Source organism: Opisthorchis viverrini, assembly GCF_000715545.1.
Source record: "Opisthorchis viverrini unplaced genomic scaffold opera_v5_44, whole genome shotgun sequence".
Taxonomy (NCBI): domain Eukaryota; kingdom Metazoa; phylum Platyhelminthes; class Trematoda; order Opisthorchiida; family Opisthorchiidae; genus Opisthorchis; species Opisthorchis viverrini.
The window spans coordinates 309,539-324,383 of record NW_008751700.1 but is presented as its reverse complement, the minus strand read 5'-3'; the positions used below and the strand labels follow the sequence as shown (position 1 = coordinate 324,383).

Below are 14,845 nucleotides of genomic sequence, written 5' to 3'. Positions count from 1 at the left end.
TTAAACCAACACTTGTGACTAAGACGTCCATAACATCTGGAGTGTCGAGCCAGCTATACGGATTCAGGTACCAACACTTTCGGCCCTAGTGACTGATACCTTCTAGCTTAACGCACATGTCAATGCAAGATCAACCTTACCTGTTTAGATCATTTCCGTGAAGAAACAGGACGTGATTTTCCATGGGGATACTCTTCTACATTCAACAAATTTGGTAACACTTAATCCTATTTCACCCGACTTGTAACTATTGTTCATCACTTCCCGTTATTTCAAGACGATCTGATCAGTTTGGACGTATCTTGTTACGTTTTCCCCTTTATAGGCCATATTTTGTCGTTTTCTTTTGCTTTGAGCGGAAACGCTGTCAACAGCTTGAAAGAGGACAGCCTTTTTGCTTATCTGGAATCAGGCGGAGGCGGAGATGAAAAATACTACGCATGCCCTTTTACTGTCTTCCAAATTAGCTTTGTTATCCACTTCCAAACCCAGCTGATGTACGTCTCCTGATGGCACTGTAGGCTACAACAAGATAACGCAGAATGAAAGCGGGTGCCATTGCAGAGTTGTTTCTCATCCATCACTGTGATCAACGTACTACTGTTTATCGTTGTCTGAAAGCATTACAGAACATGGCATGCTTCTGGTTCTTTCCAAAATGCCTAACAAGTTTTTGGTGCGCATTTTTTAACTCTATTTTTTCTGTGGGATTTTTTACGGAGGCTTGACCACTGCCTCTGTGGCATTCGTACACCAGTGCCAGTTCTGATTATAATCTAAAACAGAGGCGTCCTGAGCATACAAGGCTGTTTTGCACTACGTCCACCTTCTTTATTTTACTGCGCCAGAAAATCGCTTTCATATGAATTTGTGAGAGTTCACCACTAATACAAGCTGTTGATGTATCACAGTTCGTGTTGATGGCAAGTATCTGAGTGTAAACTCAAAACTCGCAGGTATGTTTAAGGAGGAACTTTCTGTAGACTCATTATGCTAAGAATGTGAAATACGTTCTACCAGAACTCTTCCTCGCAAAATATACTGCTGCAACAGCGTGACTTCCTCGACAGTTGATATCCTTGAATCGGGTCCAGTCGACCACAAACACCACACCAATTAGCACGAGTTATAGGGATGGAGGAATTCATAATCTGAGTTCTGCTCCTCTAAGTGAACGAAACTGTGGCAGCTACAACCGCTGTACGACAGATACGTAGTTCTTACAGCTGACAATGATGATTATGATGAACTGATCACGCCATTGAACCTCAACCCTTACTTCCATACAAGGCCTTTTGTATCATAGGTCAAAATCCGCATTTGAAGTAGCTTGAAGAAACCTGATATTATATTTAACTTGGCAAAATACACATTTGCATATCAGTTTGGTTTTGACGGGAGGCTCAACTGGGACCTGGGTGAATCTCTCGTTTATGATGTTTTTAAGCATTTGACTTGGTTCTTTGACCAAAAACAGCATGTGTAAACATGTCACAATTGGCGTTGAATCAAAATTGTTGCATTAGTCGGTCGAAGTGGGTGAGGTAAAAGAAGAAGAACGAGTAATTTGCATGTACTGGATTACGTATTGGAGTCGAAGTTTAATACCGGTAATCCCAAAGACGCCTTTTTTTAGATACCGCAATTAAAGCTTTACCTTCAGTTTCTTGTTGTGCAAGATATGTGAATATGTTTATGTCATTACTATAACATCACATGTTCACGGTACCCACCTTCTGAAAAACCGAATGCAGGGTATCTAGCAACGACTGATCATAAAATCTTTCGATGGACGATAAGTATGCAACCTGGAGCCAACCACATGCTGCACTATTAGGTAGATTGACATAAAACCACTCTTGGATAAAATCCACTGCCAGAATATAACAGCACGTTTGTCCAAAAACCCCACGTTTTCATAAATTAAACTGAGAATAGAATGAGGTTTTGATGTTTGGAACATAAACAAATGTATGCCACCATAGTAGAAACAACGCCATGTTTCTGAAGAACAACGGTATATTTTAATCCATAAATCGACATAAAGTAATTTCTTTTCCTCACCCCGCAGAGCAGAATATTTCACAGATTCTGCAATATTCCCAAAAATGTGAGTATATCTCTCATTTGATGGATCGACTGTTACTCCTCGAGTTCAGTCGCGTATGTCTCTGCGCGTGATTCTTTGGTTCCTTCGAACTCGTCATCTTCATCCAAATCAAGCTCCTGAAAAAGGTCGTTAAATTAGTGGTCTGAACATATGTTGGAAATGTAGTATCTAAACAGAAGGAAACACAAAAGATGGGGGCCGGTTAAAGTCTTCGACCCACACACTGCTAGCTCAGCTGTCTTACATCCTGGTTGTACACAATGAAGTGAATTTCATTTATCCATTAGGCGAGATATTAAATCTATCAGCTATATTTACTTATACAGCAAACTCAATTAAAGTTTCAAAAAGTTATTTTAGCCACCAAAGACATCTACATTCGTTTGGACATTATCTTTTCAGAACCGAAAAAGTGATTTATAAAACCAGATCAGTTTGTATGGGATACGCATTATCTTGCTTCAGTTTCGTTTGGAATAATGTGAAGAAAATAAGGTGTTTTCATGACTAGCGAGAGTTTCCACTGGAATTGTTGACGCTGCTGCGCGCAGACGTTTAAAAAGCACGATTCCCTGGGAACCTTAAGCGGATTTTTAATTTGACCTCAAGTGGTATGGAAGTCCCACAGAAAGTCAACATTTGGAAGATGTGGTCATCAGGACCAATATTCCAGTTTCCTTCACAAAAATTTCCACCCCCAAAAGCAAATTCGTCACACAGTATATCGTTCATATGATTCCAGGTGAAGTCGGCGAAACAACCCACAAAATGTACAGGTAGATCAGGTGAGGCGGTATCGGACATTTTTGGGATAGCGCGATGGCTAACCAGACTTGAATCAGATTTTCAAACCTGAATCAGGCACATCGCCCAAATCACCCAGCAACATAGACCATAATCCTCCGGTTGGACGAAGCCAAAATCATTAGATGGTAGAAAAACAGCCCGGAATAATTCAGGATTCACCACTGGACATCATTTTTGTCCAAATGGACCGAGGTTGGTCTCCACTGCATTGGAGCACAAATATTGCGTGATCATCATTGAAAGCACAAACCATTGTGGGGGACATCATGGTACCGACCATACACAGCTTTAATTACCAAGCGCTCAACTTAAAAGAATGGCCTGGGCAGAAAATGCAGGGGATCGCCAACGAAAATATTGTTTTCTCGGGTGTCTAAAATGTTTTTCCACATTAAAACGAAATTAAAGAGAACTGGAAGCATCTGGGTCAGCATCTCTGAGAAAGCTTCAGGTGCATTAGCTATGTGTTTGTTACTGCTCTATCTGCTGGCAGAGTGTTATTTGCATTTCCCAGTGAGTGCATGGCAGCTAGAAAAGGAAAAGACGTCACAAGTGAAGCATAATGTGACAGGAGTACGCGACACTCACAAACGTCAAATTGTTAAATGAAGACACATCCAAAAGAAGTTTATTTATTCGGATTGCACCTAGAACATATCTTCGTTCCCATGCCGCCCTTGGATCTAGCATGCTCTGCTAAGTTTACTGAGTGTTATCTGGCCGATGCTCTAAACCGCAAGTGAAAGCTGACTGTTGCGGCAATTATTTCTATACCCTAACTTTCTATGTGAACCGTTACAGCTTGTGTTAAACACTATTCTGTGTCACCTATTTCTATATCTACGAGTGCACACATTCGGACTATATACACGTGCGTCCTGCTGTACAGCTTTCTTCAAAGTGACTGGTAACTGAACCACAGGTCCAGAGTAAATTACGCAGATTGCGAAATTTGCTTTCGAATCATGGGTAAAAAAAGCAAAGACCGATTGGACATGCTCAACACAGGGTGATGGACAGTAGCTGAAAACTGAGGACATAGAATAATATCCATCTCAAGGCGTCTTGTTTCCAAATTCCAGAACCAAGACATGTTCATTGACGCACAAACTTGTAGAAATCGAGGTCGCGTTGGAACAACAGACTTACATATTTCATCTGTGCTTGAACAGATATGATCAGAATAACAGGCATGATCACTTCCGTCACTTCCTATTGTAACTCAGTCAAAGCCGAAATCATTAACTTTGATAATACTGTTTACCAGCCATCAAATTACTGCAGTGAAAACGAAATCTCCAATAGTATGCCACTCAGTGTTCTCTAGATTCATCAAAAGTATCTTCAAACTCGTTTGGGCACTGCATACGCGGGTCTGATTCTGTTCGAGTAATTTCCAAGCTTTTCATTTAGGGCAGGCAACCTGTAGACAGTTAGGTTGTTCATGCTGTAACATGAGATTTTGGGATATCGCGAGAATTGAATAATGACGCCCCCTACTTCCACGCTGACCTTCATTCGGCAAGAGAAGATACGCATGTGGATATGAGCATACAACGAAATTCAAGGAGGATATCCTGCTTTTCTATACACTTAACGGTTCACTGGGAAACAGCGCCTAAGCAAAATGTACTTACGCCTTCTGTAGTCACCAAATTTGCTCTGGACTCTTCGGTTGCTTTCTCTCGTTGTTCCCGTTCTTTTCGTTTCGCTTCGATGGTTTCAAAAAAGTCTTCTTCCACCTTCTTGATTCGCTCAGCCATTTCTTTTGGATCTAAAACTTCTTCGGTACGTTCCGCGTCCTCCTAAAGTTCGGCAAATGATAAAAGCGCAGTTCTTTAGTTTCACGCCTCGTTAGGCCTCCATTCTCCGTGACTATTCCTCCAACGTGACATTGGTACCAACTTGAGGATTTTGATTGCATATTTACCTTGAACACTTTCGATAAGATCCATCAACCCACAGGAATTTTATCGGATTCATAAAGCTGTCAACATTTAGCTCCATCCCAACAAAAGTCATCTTATGTGAATCAAGTCCACAAAAATGAGGGAACACAAAAGCTTTTTTTCACTGGTACCGGTTCCAGACTACAGACAAACGATTCTTCTGAATCATTCAATGCTTGTTAGAAACTTGGGATCCTCGATACCCCCCCCCCCCCCCCCCCCAAGGACCACGGAACAGATCATATTAGCTCCGGAATTACAAAACCTACTGAGCGCTCAAAAGTAAGTCTGGCAATATTCTAGCTACCACAACATAACAAAAGGCTTAAATTTCAAACTTTTGAAAGTAATCTGCATCCTATTCAGACGTAAAGAACCTTAAGAAGACATTTTTCCCATAGGGAACGTTGATCGCGCTATCGCGTCTTTGGTCTAGCGCTACTTGTCAAGCCCAGCAGAACTTTGCTGGAAAATACCTCTCGTTCCCAACATCGCATCCGTCATTTCAAAATTACACTTTACAATCCTACTGACTCAGGTTTCAGTCATCAGTGTTGTTGCATCGCTACTGAGCAATTTATGGCCTGACTTGGGCTGGTGCGTCTTGATCATCTCCATTGTTGTATCTGGAAAATGTCAGTCATCATCATTAGGGACAGCAACAACAGTGTTGACACTGACGCTCCACCTGACTTAATTACACTACAAGTCTTAAAGTGAAGAGGAAAGAACGTAGGAGGGATGAACTTAATGTGAAACTGTTGCAAGCATTCTGAGGTGCCCATACCTCCAAAAGCTCCGTCAGACAATCTGGAAAGAAACTGACAGCACGAACGCCCCTGAGATAGATTAGCCATCATAGCTGGCGATGTCTCCAGTAAAGCGCAGTAGTGATCACGAAAATCCACTCCTGGGTGGGGGACTGCACCAAAAACACCTGGACTCTGTGCAGTTTCTTCCACTCACTCCGTGAAGCTATATGTCGTATTCTTAACGTGAAATTATACAGCGGTTTTGTGCTGGTGATGAATAGATTAAAAGTTAGCTTGGATCAACGTGGAATGTGTCACGAAACCGGCCAACAGCGTTGAAAGCAAGCACAAGTAAGTGAATTACTCTCAGATAGATAGAAGTGCAAGACACTTCACGAAAAGATAATAATTCCGTGTAAAATGAATAATCTTCTGACCTAAAGTGACATTTCTGAATGGTGATCTCATTTTATCCTTCCCTCTCTACTGTAGGTCTAATATCCTGAAAATGCCACAGCCATATTTCTTGTGAGCTGCGATCTAACGTGGATCACACGGGAGGAAACACCACATTCTGTATTCGGAAAACTGTTCATTTTACTGAATTAAAAGGGTCTGAGAGCAGTACAAAAATACCAAACCCATGGTAGTATATAAAACTGCCTCTTCAGTTAAGGCATCCGGTTGTATTGAGGCCCACGAGTGGGTGATTAGGCTTCATGTGTTTTTCTCTTCCCAAGATAAGACATCCTCCTAGTGGACGACCATCATCGTATAGCTACGAAGCACATATCAGACTCATACAGTGGTCAGTATCGCCTTACAAGTAACTCTACTCATGGTGATGGCGGTGTTGTAAATTCCAGTACCTTGTTTCATTAAATGAGGTAGTTTGCCAAATTCATATTTCTTTAGGCTAGAAAAAGCATTAAAGTACACTGTATTATTACAGAAACCCTTGGAATCTTTCAAATAATTATATGATACTTGAAAGAAAAAGAACCCATTGAATTTCGACAGAGGAAAGTACCGCACTCACCCCTAAATTTGCCTTTGTCTTTTTCAGTTTTATTTCTCTGTTTCTAGCTTCCAGTATTTTCTCCCGATGAGTTTCCCGTTCAAACATCGAAGTCATCAATGTCTTTTCGTTTTTTGGTTGAGTTGCGAATCCATCCGATAGTTCAAGAATAGTGCATACCCCACTGTGTGATCCGGTGGCAATTAGTCGTCCTTGTTCTTGCACTTTTAGGCAATGAAGGGGTTCGTCGCATACCTTTAAAGAATAATAAAAAATTTCTTGTAGAATCGTGGAAATTATTTCATGCAAACTCACAAAAAGGTTTGCTTTCAAATCCATTGTTTTAGGACTTACCCCTTTCTCAAAAGTGTACTGTTGTGGTCACGGAACTTGTCCAGTCATGACCGACATTATCCAATTAGGTCATTGCAATCCAAATAACAACTGACTAGCTGGACATAACATCACCGTCTGGTGTTTTTTTAATAAAAAAGCTTGAACAAAGCGGATTTGCTCTCTTGACCATCCAATCGACAGCGTGTTGAACTCAAAACTGAGCTGTTCTGTTATTAGCATTCCTGATATACGTATATGTCGGAAGTACCATAATCACCGGTTATCTGACGATTTTCAGTCGACAGCACCAAGCAGTAAACACTCGCTTGTGATTTGCATTATACCTTTACCCGAGCAAGAAGATCACGCTGGGCACGTGACAATTATCAAGCAGCGGTTGACACGCTAAAGTCGGTACAGCAAATAAAGTTATTCCTTCGTTAAACAAACAGTTACAACATCAAATAAATCTTTGAAATGACCAGCTTCGGTATGTGTATACATATTTACCAGCTGAGTTAAAGATTAACAAAAAAGACCGAATAGACTGGATTTCCAAAAGCTTCACCATTTCACCAGCTATTACTTTTGATATTGGTATGTGTTCATCAGCAAGCACCTGATAAAGCACCCGCTCCGATATCGATTTGCCGTATATTATTATTTCTACTGCAGACAAACTAAACTTCCTGAGGCCTACCTTAATAAGACAGTCATATTTCCCACTCGATGCAAGAGATTCTGCAGGATTCGGAACTCTAGTCGCTTTTTACTGAGTTCAAGGTTCCGGTTTACGAACAGAGTTGCATTTGAATCCCTTGCTGCTTCTATTGCGGTTGACCAGTACTCAGTAAACAATAACTTCCAGATATGGGGCGAATTTGACAATCAGATTAGGCTGACATACGTCGGTCACATATTTGCACATATTTTACCCAGACCGAAGGATGACTCTACCGAAACAGCATGGATTCCGTACCAGCAGCACAAACTTGGAATCATCCTTTTCACATCATGCATCTTCAACGTCTCCACCGATAGCACGCCACCGAGGAAGCTTCTTCGCAAAAAAGACCTGTTTTGAGCAGATGATGGTACGGTCTCTGTCTACAAGATTGGCTGTACCGTTTGTGACTGTTTACATTGCACACAGCAGCAGACATTTTAAGGTTCTAATCAACGAATATAAAAGACTGTGTCGGGCTACTGTAAGATATGAGCCTCCCGGTCAGTAATTTTGCACCTTCACTACCGAAACATGTCAAGCCTAGTTCAGCATATCGAATGCCATCAGTTGACGTAAACTTTCTTTCTTGAGTTGAGCATAGTTCGAATAAGAAAAGCCTCTGAACAAGCCGTGTCTCTTGTCTTTTATTCCTAATAGCAAGCAGGTCCCCAGGGACTGAGTTTTGTCAAATGTGTGCGTCTAATCAAGTTACCCCGAAACTTGTAAGACTGTTCCAATTAGTAAAAATGAGCGCACAACAGATTCAATCAATTAAGAGGCTGTGCATCCACTACCAACTTCTGTTGAGTCTAACAGATGTGCCAAATCATGGGGTGTATTCGTAAAACTATATATCCTAGTAAGAATCTTAGTAAGGATGTATCTTGAGAAGAATTAGATGTGTCAAGCTTTTCTGGATAAAATTTATGAAATTCATCGTGGGAAACCTTGGTCTCCAATACCATTGAACTGATTCAGAGCACCGAGTTGAAGTGTCGGGCCCTTAACTTACCATACAAAACGGTGAACGCTTCCCTTCCTCACAAAATACTTTGTACGTACTAATAACATTTGGCCTTCAAGGTAATGCCAGTACCTTACTATTTTGTTAGGGGCTAGCATATCCCAATAGCAATGTGCTGCCTTTTGACTCCAACATTTCTACACTCCATTTGTTTGATCTAGCAAATCCTCAAATGATTTACGGTGTAAACCGCAATCCTTAAAGTAGGCAGGGCTAAAATTCTCAGATCAAAATCCTTGAAATGATACTTAAAAAGGCTGCCGCAAGACAGACCTGAATACTAAGCGTAGCATCCTTCTGCTTGAAAATGACATCCCACACATCCAGCACCCCATCCAATCTGGATGTGAAAAACACAGCCGGTCTCACAGGACTCCATGCGCCGTCAGATAAGCGATGTTCGTGGTACGCCGTCCACATTATTGCAGAGTCACGTATATCTTCTGACCAAATACGGGCCGTCCAATCGCCAATGCTCAGAAAGTTCTTCGGGAAGAATGGATTGCGTTGCAGGGCATAAACCGGACCAATATGACCGGGATAAACGGCGACGATTTTTTCAGCCGGTGTTTTCCCCTTTCGGTTGCAGGAAATAATCGTTCCCTAGGCAAACAAACAAGGAAGATAAGTGAGCCTACAGAGGAGTTACACAAACTCCATGGGAAAATATCGTTTTGGGTCAATTTGTGGGATACGGTAATGGTTTTATAGCACGGGGATATCTTCGTAGACCATAGAAATTCCAAACCTTGTGATAATAGGGCATTCCTTCAAAAGTTATGAAATGGATACAACTAACTTGGATTTCCAGGCAATGGCGAGCAATATATTGACAAATATGTTTGCCAAAACAAGTCAACATTCACAGTATTTTCAAAGCCACTTACATAAAAAGTAAAGAAAGCTGAAAGTGTAGTCATCTACCAACAAACAAAAGAGAAAAGTTTGCATGTCTTCGTTGAGAACCTCTTTAGTGGTTAAACTTTTAATGGATGTGAGCATTACACCAACAAATAGATTGGAGGGATATGAAAGAGGGTTCAGGCACATAGAATCATTTGAAGCAGGATGGTTTACATCTACTTGTTATTAACTGACTAAATTCCACAAAGAGTAAATCAGCTGAATGAAAATTCATTCAAGCTTTCGTGGCATACATCAAAAGTACTGACCAAGCCCAAATGTAAAGTGGGCCTATGCGCACTTTAAGTCTTTTGATGTTCTTTTGTAGCCAAAATCATATATTCAACTGTGGTTTACAGACCTACATATTGTCTTATACCATAATGATCGGCCCAAAACCGTTCCACTTTGATCACACTTCCCAAGTACCTTAAATTAACATTTATGTTCGAGGACACCTAAAGAACCGGATTTTATTTTTGGTCTACAGCACTCCGTATTTCTGTCCAACGTTGCCGAAGGCACAACTTCCGCATCTGCCAAAATGAATATAAAAAGGGTTCACCGCCAAACAATCTCGGTGTTTTCACTCAATGTCTGGCTAGGAATAAAACTGAGGTAGACACATAGTGTACAACCTAACCAGAATAAAATGTGAATTATAATCATCCTTTTAGTTGCAGACGGTTTGTCCTTCTCAAACTACCTCACATATTTGAGTTTTGCGTATCCTATGTTCATAAATACCACGGCAGTGATTCAGGAATATTCATGGCTAGAGGTAAAATATTCCACCTATCTCAATTTTGCACACTCCCTGTCTCTTATGCATAACGCAGTGCGGGTCGCACTGACATTGCACACTCTTATTTTGATGAATAAACTACATTCACACCAGCAATATACGTGGTAAGTTGTGGCCAGGGCTGTCTCAAAACTTTCTAATACGATAACTGGTATTGTATTGCTTTTATGAACTGAATTTACCCGCAACTTTCAGTGTCCAGTTTTGTAATTTTTAGGTCCCCTGATAACACCACACAAACCAAGGGCATGGCAATTAAGCTAAACCACGCGGTCAAAGTGTTTTGCTTGTTCGGAATAGTTTGTTTCCATAAACCGTTTAAATCGGAGATGGGAACGTGACTTGCCCACTCGGGTCCTGAAATACCAAAAACCTTCTGGGAGAACATTCACCCCATCATGTGTCATTCGTAGAAACATGTCAGAAACAAGGTAGAAAACAAATTATAAGTTACACTGATCCTGCTTAACAATATTTTACATAAAATTCTCCAAAAAAGAATAATACCAGACTCCAGTTGGCTCATGTGAGCCGCTGTACTTCATCCTTGTAGGAATACAAGTTTGTAAGAGGTGCCTTTTTTTGATAGATTGCTACGCGGTCTAGTAACTAACAGGGTCCAAAACATGTTGGAGATTGAAAGTTAATGCCGGTAAAGCAACTGTTTCAATATAAAGACAGAAAATACGTTTTTATCTTGTGCAAGATTGGATGGCCGTGCACAGTCAACTCTCGACGGCTTTGGAATCGAGGGAATGTCCTTTGTCCCTTAAGCGAGACCCATCTGCTAGTCCTGACGAACTCCCACCGGCTATGTTCAAAGATGGAGACAAATCTTTGGCCGGTGCTTGTCTAAAATATTTATCTTTATATGAGGTAAAGCAGGCTTCCAGAATAAATGAGCTGATTCAATAATGGCGCCTAGTTTCAGGAAGAGTGATCGCATTGAGCGTAGCATTCACAAAAGAAATGGCTCGACTGCTGTCATAATCAGGCCTTTTGCGTTGCCCAGTTTACATCCTTCTATGAAGGGAAGCATCGAGATGATCCGAGAACAGCAAACAGAATTTCGGCGAAAAACGTTTTGTGTGAGCCACATCTCCATACCCCTTCAAGAGTTATCGCAACTACATGTGTATGGGTTCCCTTAAATCTTGTTCCATATTTTCGAGAGTACATTCGATTCTGCCGGCCGATTTATGCTTCTCAACTTGCAGTCGTCCGTGAGTGCACTGAGAACTCTTCCAAAGCCTTATACACGCAACGGTTTTTATCTTCATATTGCTTAATTTCGTTATTGATGAAATGATCGGGAAACATGAATATCTTAAAAACACCGGTGTTCAGATCTCTTCGAGTGGCAACCTTGTCAACTCAAAATATGTAGACAATAATGTTTTCGTTTTTGAAGGACAGCAAAAACCACGAGCAATTCTCAGAAAGCTGATTTGAGTACTTAAGTCCTGCGGATTGGGCTTCGCGCCCACACAGTATAAAACCAAGCTGCGGAATGTGGTCTTTGAACATGCATCTTAGAATTCAAAAAGTGAATGACACTGTAAGCCTTGCAAATCTTTAGTTAACCCAAAGTTGCAATAACTCTGACGGTAGTGCTATAGACGAGACCAACTAATCCCGAGGGCCACAACTGCTTTTTTCACTTTGTATCACTTGTGCCGTCAAAAGAGTATATCAGTATGTCTCATAGGACGCGTATATTAGACTACAGTATAAAATGTACTGTTGTACGGTTGCAATGCCTTGTCACTTATGATTGAGGATCTGAGACACCCTCAGTTTTTTGCAACTGATCTCTTGAAACTATGGTTAAAATCAGCTGCAACAGATGAATCTGCAATAAGATTACTAAGAGATGGGTTTTCAGTGGAACAGAGGGCACTTCACTGACAGAATGCATCCAGTATTGCAAACAAAACGCTTTGGCTATGTGTCACGCATATCGAGTTACTACCTGCAGAGACAAGCGGTGTTTTTCGTGCCTTATTTGCAGTAGCAAAAATCTAGAGGTGGGTGAAATGTAACAGGAAGGAATGGAAGAAAGAAATGGCAGAGGAATGTTACGGAAACGACATGAGCCGAAAAGCAAAGGGCAACTTTTTAGCTCATTATGTCGTCAGTCATAATGTATATTATCGTACATTTCATCAGTTAATCAACATTTTCGACGGGTTTCTTGAAGTTTTCATGAGTCAGTCTCCGTCACTTGTTAACGAGTTGGGTGGCAAGCGGTGGTGATTCCTCAGCTTACTTTCGAGAGCAGAAGACCAAAAACACTTATAAATTGTTTAGCTAACCAAGCAGAGGGAAACAGTTTCTTTGGATTTGTACAAAGATGGATCTAGAAAAACTTTCGTTTTAAAGCAAATCCTGGGAGCCGTTACTGAGTTATGGTGGCAACTCTCATCTAATTTACAAGTTGAGGGAACCCTATGCGATTGCTGTTGCAACCATCCATTACGTAGCTGATAAAACTGTGCAGTGATAAGCTGCTCAACTCAGTCAATGGCTTGCCTGCCTACTCAAACTTAACTTTCCCACTTTTGTGACGAGATGAAGAAATGTCTCTTTCCAAGCCTCGACGGTGATTGTTCTCTTATTGGGCTTCTAAAAATTTTGCTTGTAGCCGTCAATTTATATTTAAAAGGCTCATCATTCACAGTAGCGTGGGGTATTTCATGCCAGAGATGTGATAAAATCTTAGCCTGCTTGGATTTATCTTGTAACCACTGCTTGGGGGCAGCACGTTTGTTATCCAAAGCTACCTGTCTTTCGCGCACTTGTGATTTTAGCAGACTGTTGGAACAACAAAATTATTGATAATTTGGCTTGCATCGAGAAAAATATTTGCGTTGTTATAAATATAATTGCAAAACAAAATAGTTTTCTTGATTGTATTTGTCAAGAAAAATGAAACTGTTCAATAATACATAACTACGGGGAAATTCTAAAATATAAGCGAACAAGCCGTTTGCTTTGAAATCGAGTTTAGAAGTGCTGGTGAGCAAGGGAGTAATAAAGTCATACCATCGATAGAGGAGTGGTGGACACTAAAAATGGCTTCTCCATGGTCTTCAGAGAACACACTGGTGTTACGTACCTTTTGTAATGACCTTATCAATTATCTACTCGTCACCCAGATTAATTTACGCAGCTATAAGTGTATGTCAGAATATCAACCTTACAAAATACTATGTAAAGAAGCACTTAATCCGTTGCTGATATTTTTGCGCGTCTAGTTTCCATAATGGATAACTAGGTCGACTGTTTCGTCTTTTCTTATCTGCAGGTCAATACTAAAATAAGTCCAGCCGGAAAATGAATGCGTTCTTCATTGCAATATGAGTAAATCTCATCGTTATGCAACGTACATTGATACCAGTTGTGGGTTGTCCTGCACGTATAATTATCCAGGCAATTTAAGGAATGGACTAGTGGTAACCCGTCATCATCATCGACAGCATGATATCAGTGTTCAACATCGATCATTCACTGCCGTGCGTAATTCTGTTATTATCGTTGCCTAGAATTTTTCAGTTGCATGAGGCCTGCCAGCGATAACAGTCTTCGATTTCCCGCCTATAAATGCCCTTAAATGTATTGTAATCAAAACTACAGTTACCCACAATAATAGCCTGCGCAATAATTGAATTTCCAATATGTTCTGGCACCCTGTTGAGGTTTGCCCAATTAATCGGTGGCCGTCCCCAATACCAGCAAAACAAGCAGAACGGTGAGTTTACAGAGCATTATTGTGCAACCCTTTACTGCCGTGCGTAATTCTGTTATTATCGTTGCCTAGAATTTTTCAGTTGCATGAGGCCTGCCAGCGATAACAGTCTTCGATTTCCCGCCTATAAATGCCCTTAAATGTATTGTAATCAAAACTACAGTTACCCACAATAATAGCCTGCGCAATAATTGAATTTTCACTATGTTCTGGCACCCTGTTGAGGTTTGCCCAATTAATCGGTGGCCGTCCCCAATACCAGCAAAACAAGCAGAACGGTGAGTTTACAGAGCATTATTGTGCAACTTCATTACTCCGGAACCACTTATGGCCTCGGATGTTTACGAAGAGCATTATCAACTTCATTACTCCGGAACCACTCATGGCCTCGGATGTTTACGACTGCATATGTTCCCTCAAGCGCCACCGAGCTCCCGCCCGGGATGACCTTCCACCAGCACTGTTCAAAGACGAGGGTGAAGTCCTCAGTCAGCGCTTGTCCGATCTGTTTGCTTGCATGTGGGAAAAGGAGTCTATCCCAGACAAGTGGGGAGAATCGGTGATAGTGCCCATTTTAAAAAAAAAGGGCGCGTAGTGAGTGTGGTAACCACAGGGGGATCAGCTTGACCCCGGTTGTAACGAGACTGTTGGCGTCAATTGTGCTTC

At 41.1% G+C, this 14,845-nt stretch overlaps 2 protein-coding genes across 2 annotated transcripts in view; one reads left to right on the top strand and one right to left on the bottom strand.

Annotated features, from left to right (window-relative positions):
• Positions 1–14,845, top strand: part of T265_03188 (hypothetical protein) — a gene marked incomplete at both ends in the record, with an annotated part of 77,219 nt that overhangs the window by 38,081 nt on the left and 24,293 nt on the right. Inside the window, 2 exons of the mRNA XM_009167607.1 lie at positions 11,138–11,307; positions 14,343–14,773. Coding sequence (XP_009165871.1) covers positions 11,138–11,307; positions 14,343–14,773 — 601 coding nt within the window. The remainder of the gene's footprint in view (positions 1–11,137; positions 11,308–14,342; positions 14,774–14,845) is intronic.
• T265_03187 (hypothetical protein) overlaps positions 2,009–14,845 on the bottom strand; it is a gene marked incomplete at both ends in the record, with an annotated part of 15,588 nt that continues 2,751 nt past the window's right edge. Inside the window, 4 exons of the mRNA XM_009167606.1 lie at positions 2,009–2,226; positions 4,555–4,722; positions 6,658–6,891; positions 8,997–9,326. Of these exons, the coding sequence (XP_009165870.1) occupies positions 2,143–2,226; positions 4,555–4,722; positions 6,658–6,891; positions 8,997–9,326 (816 nt within the window). The remainder of the gene's footprint in view (positions 2,227–4,554; positions 4,723–6,657; positions 6,892–8,996; positions 9,327–14,845) is intronic.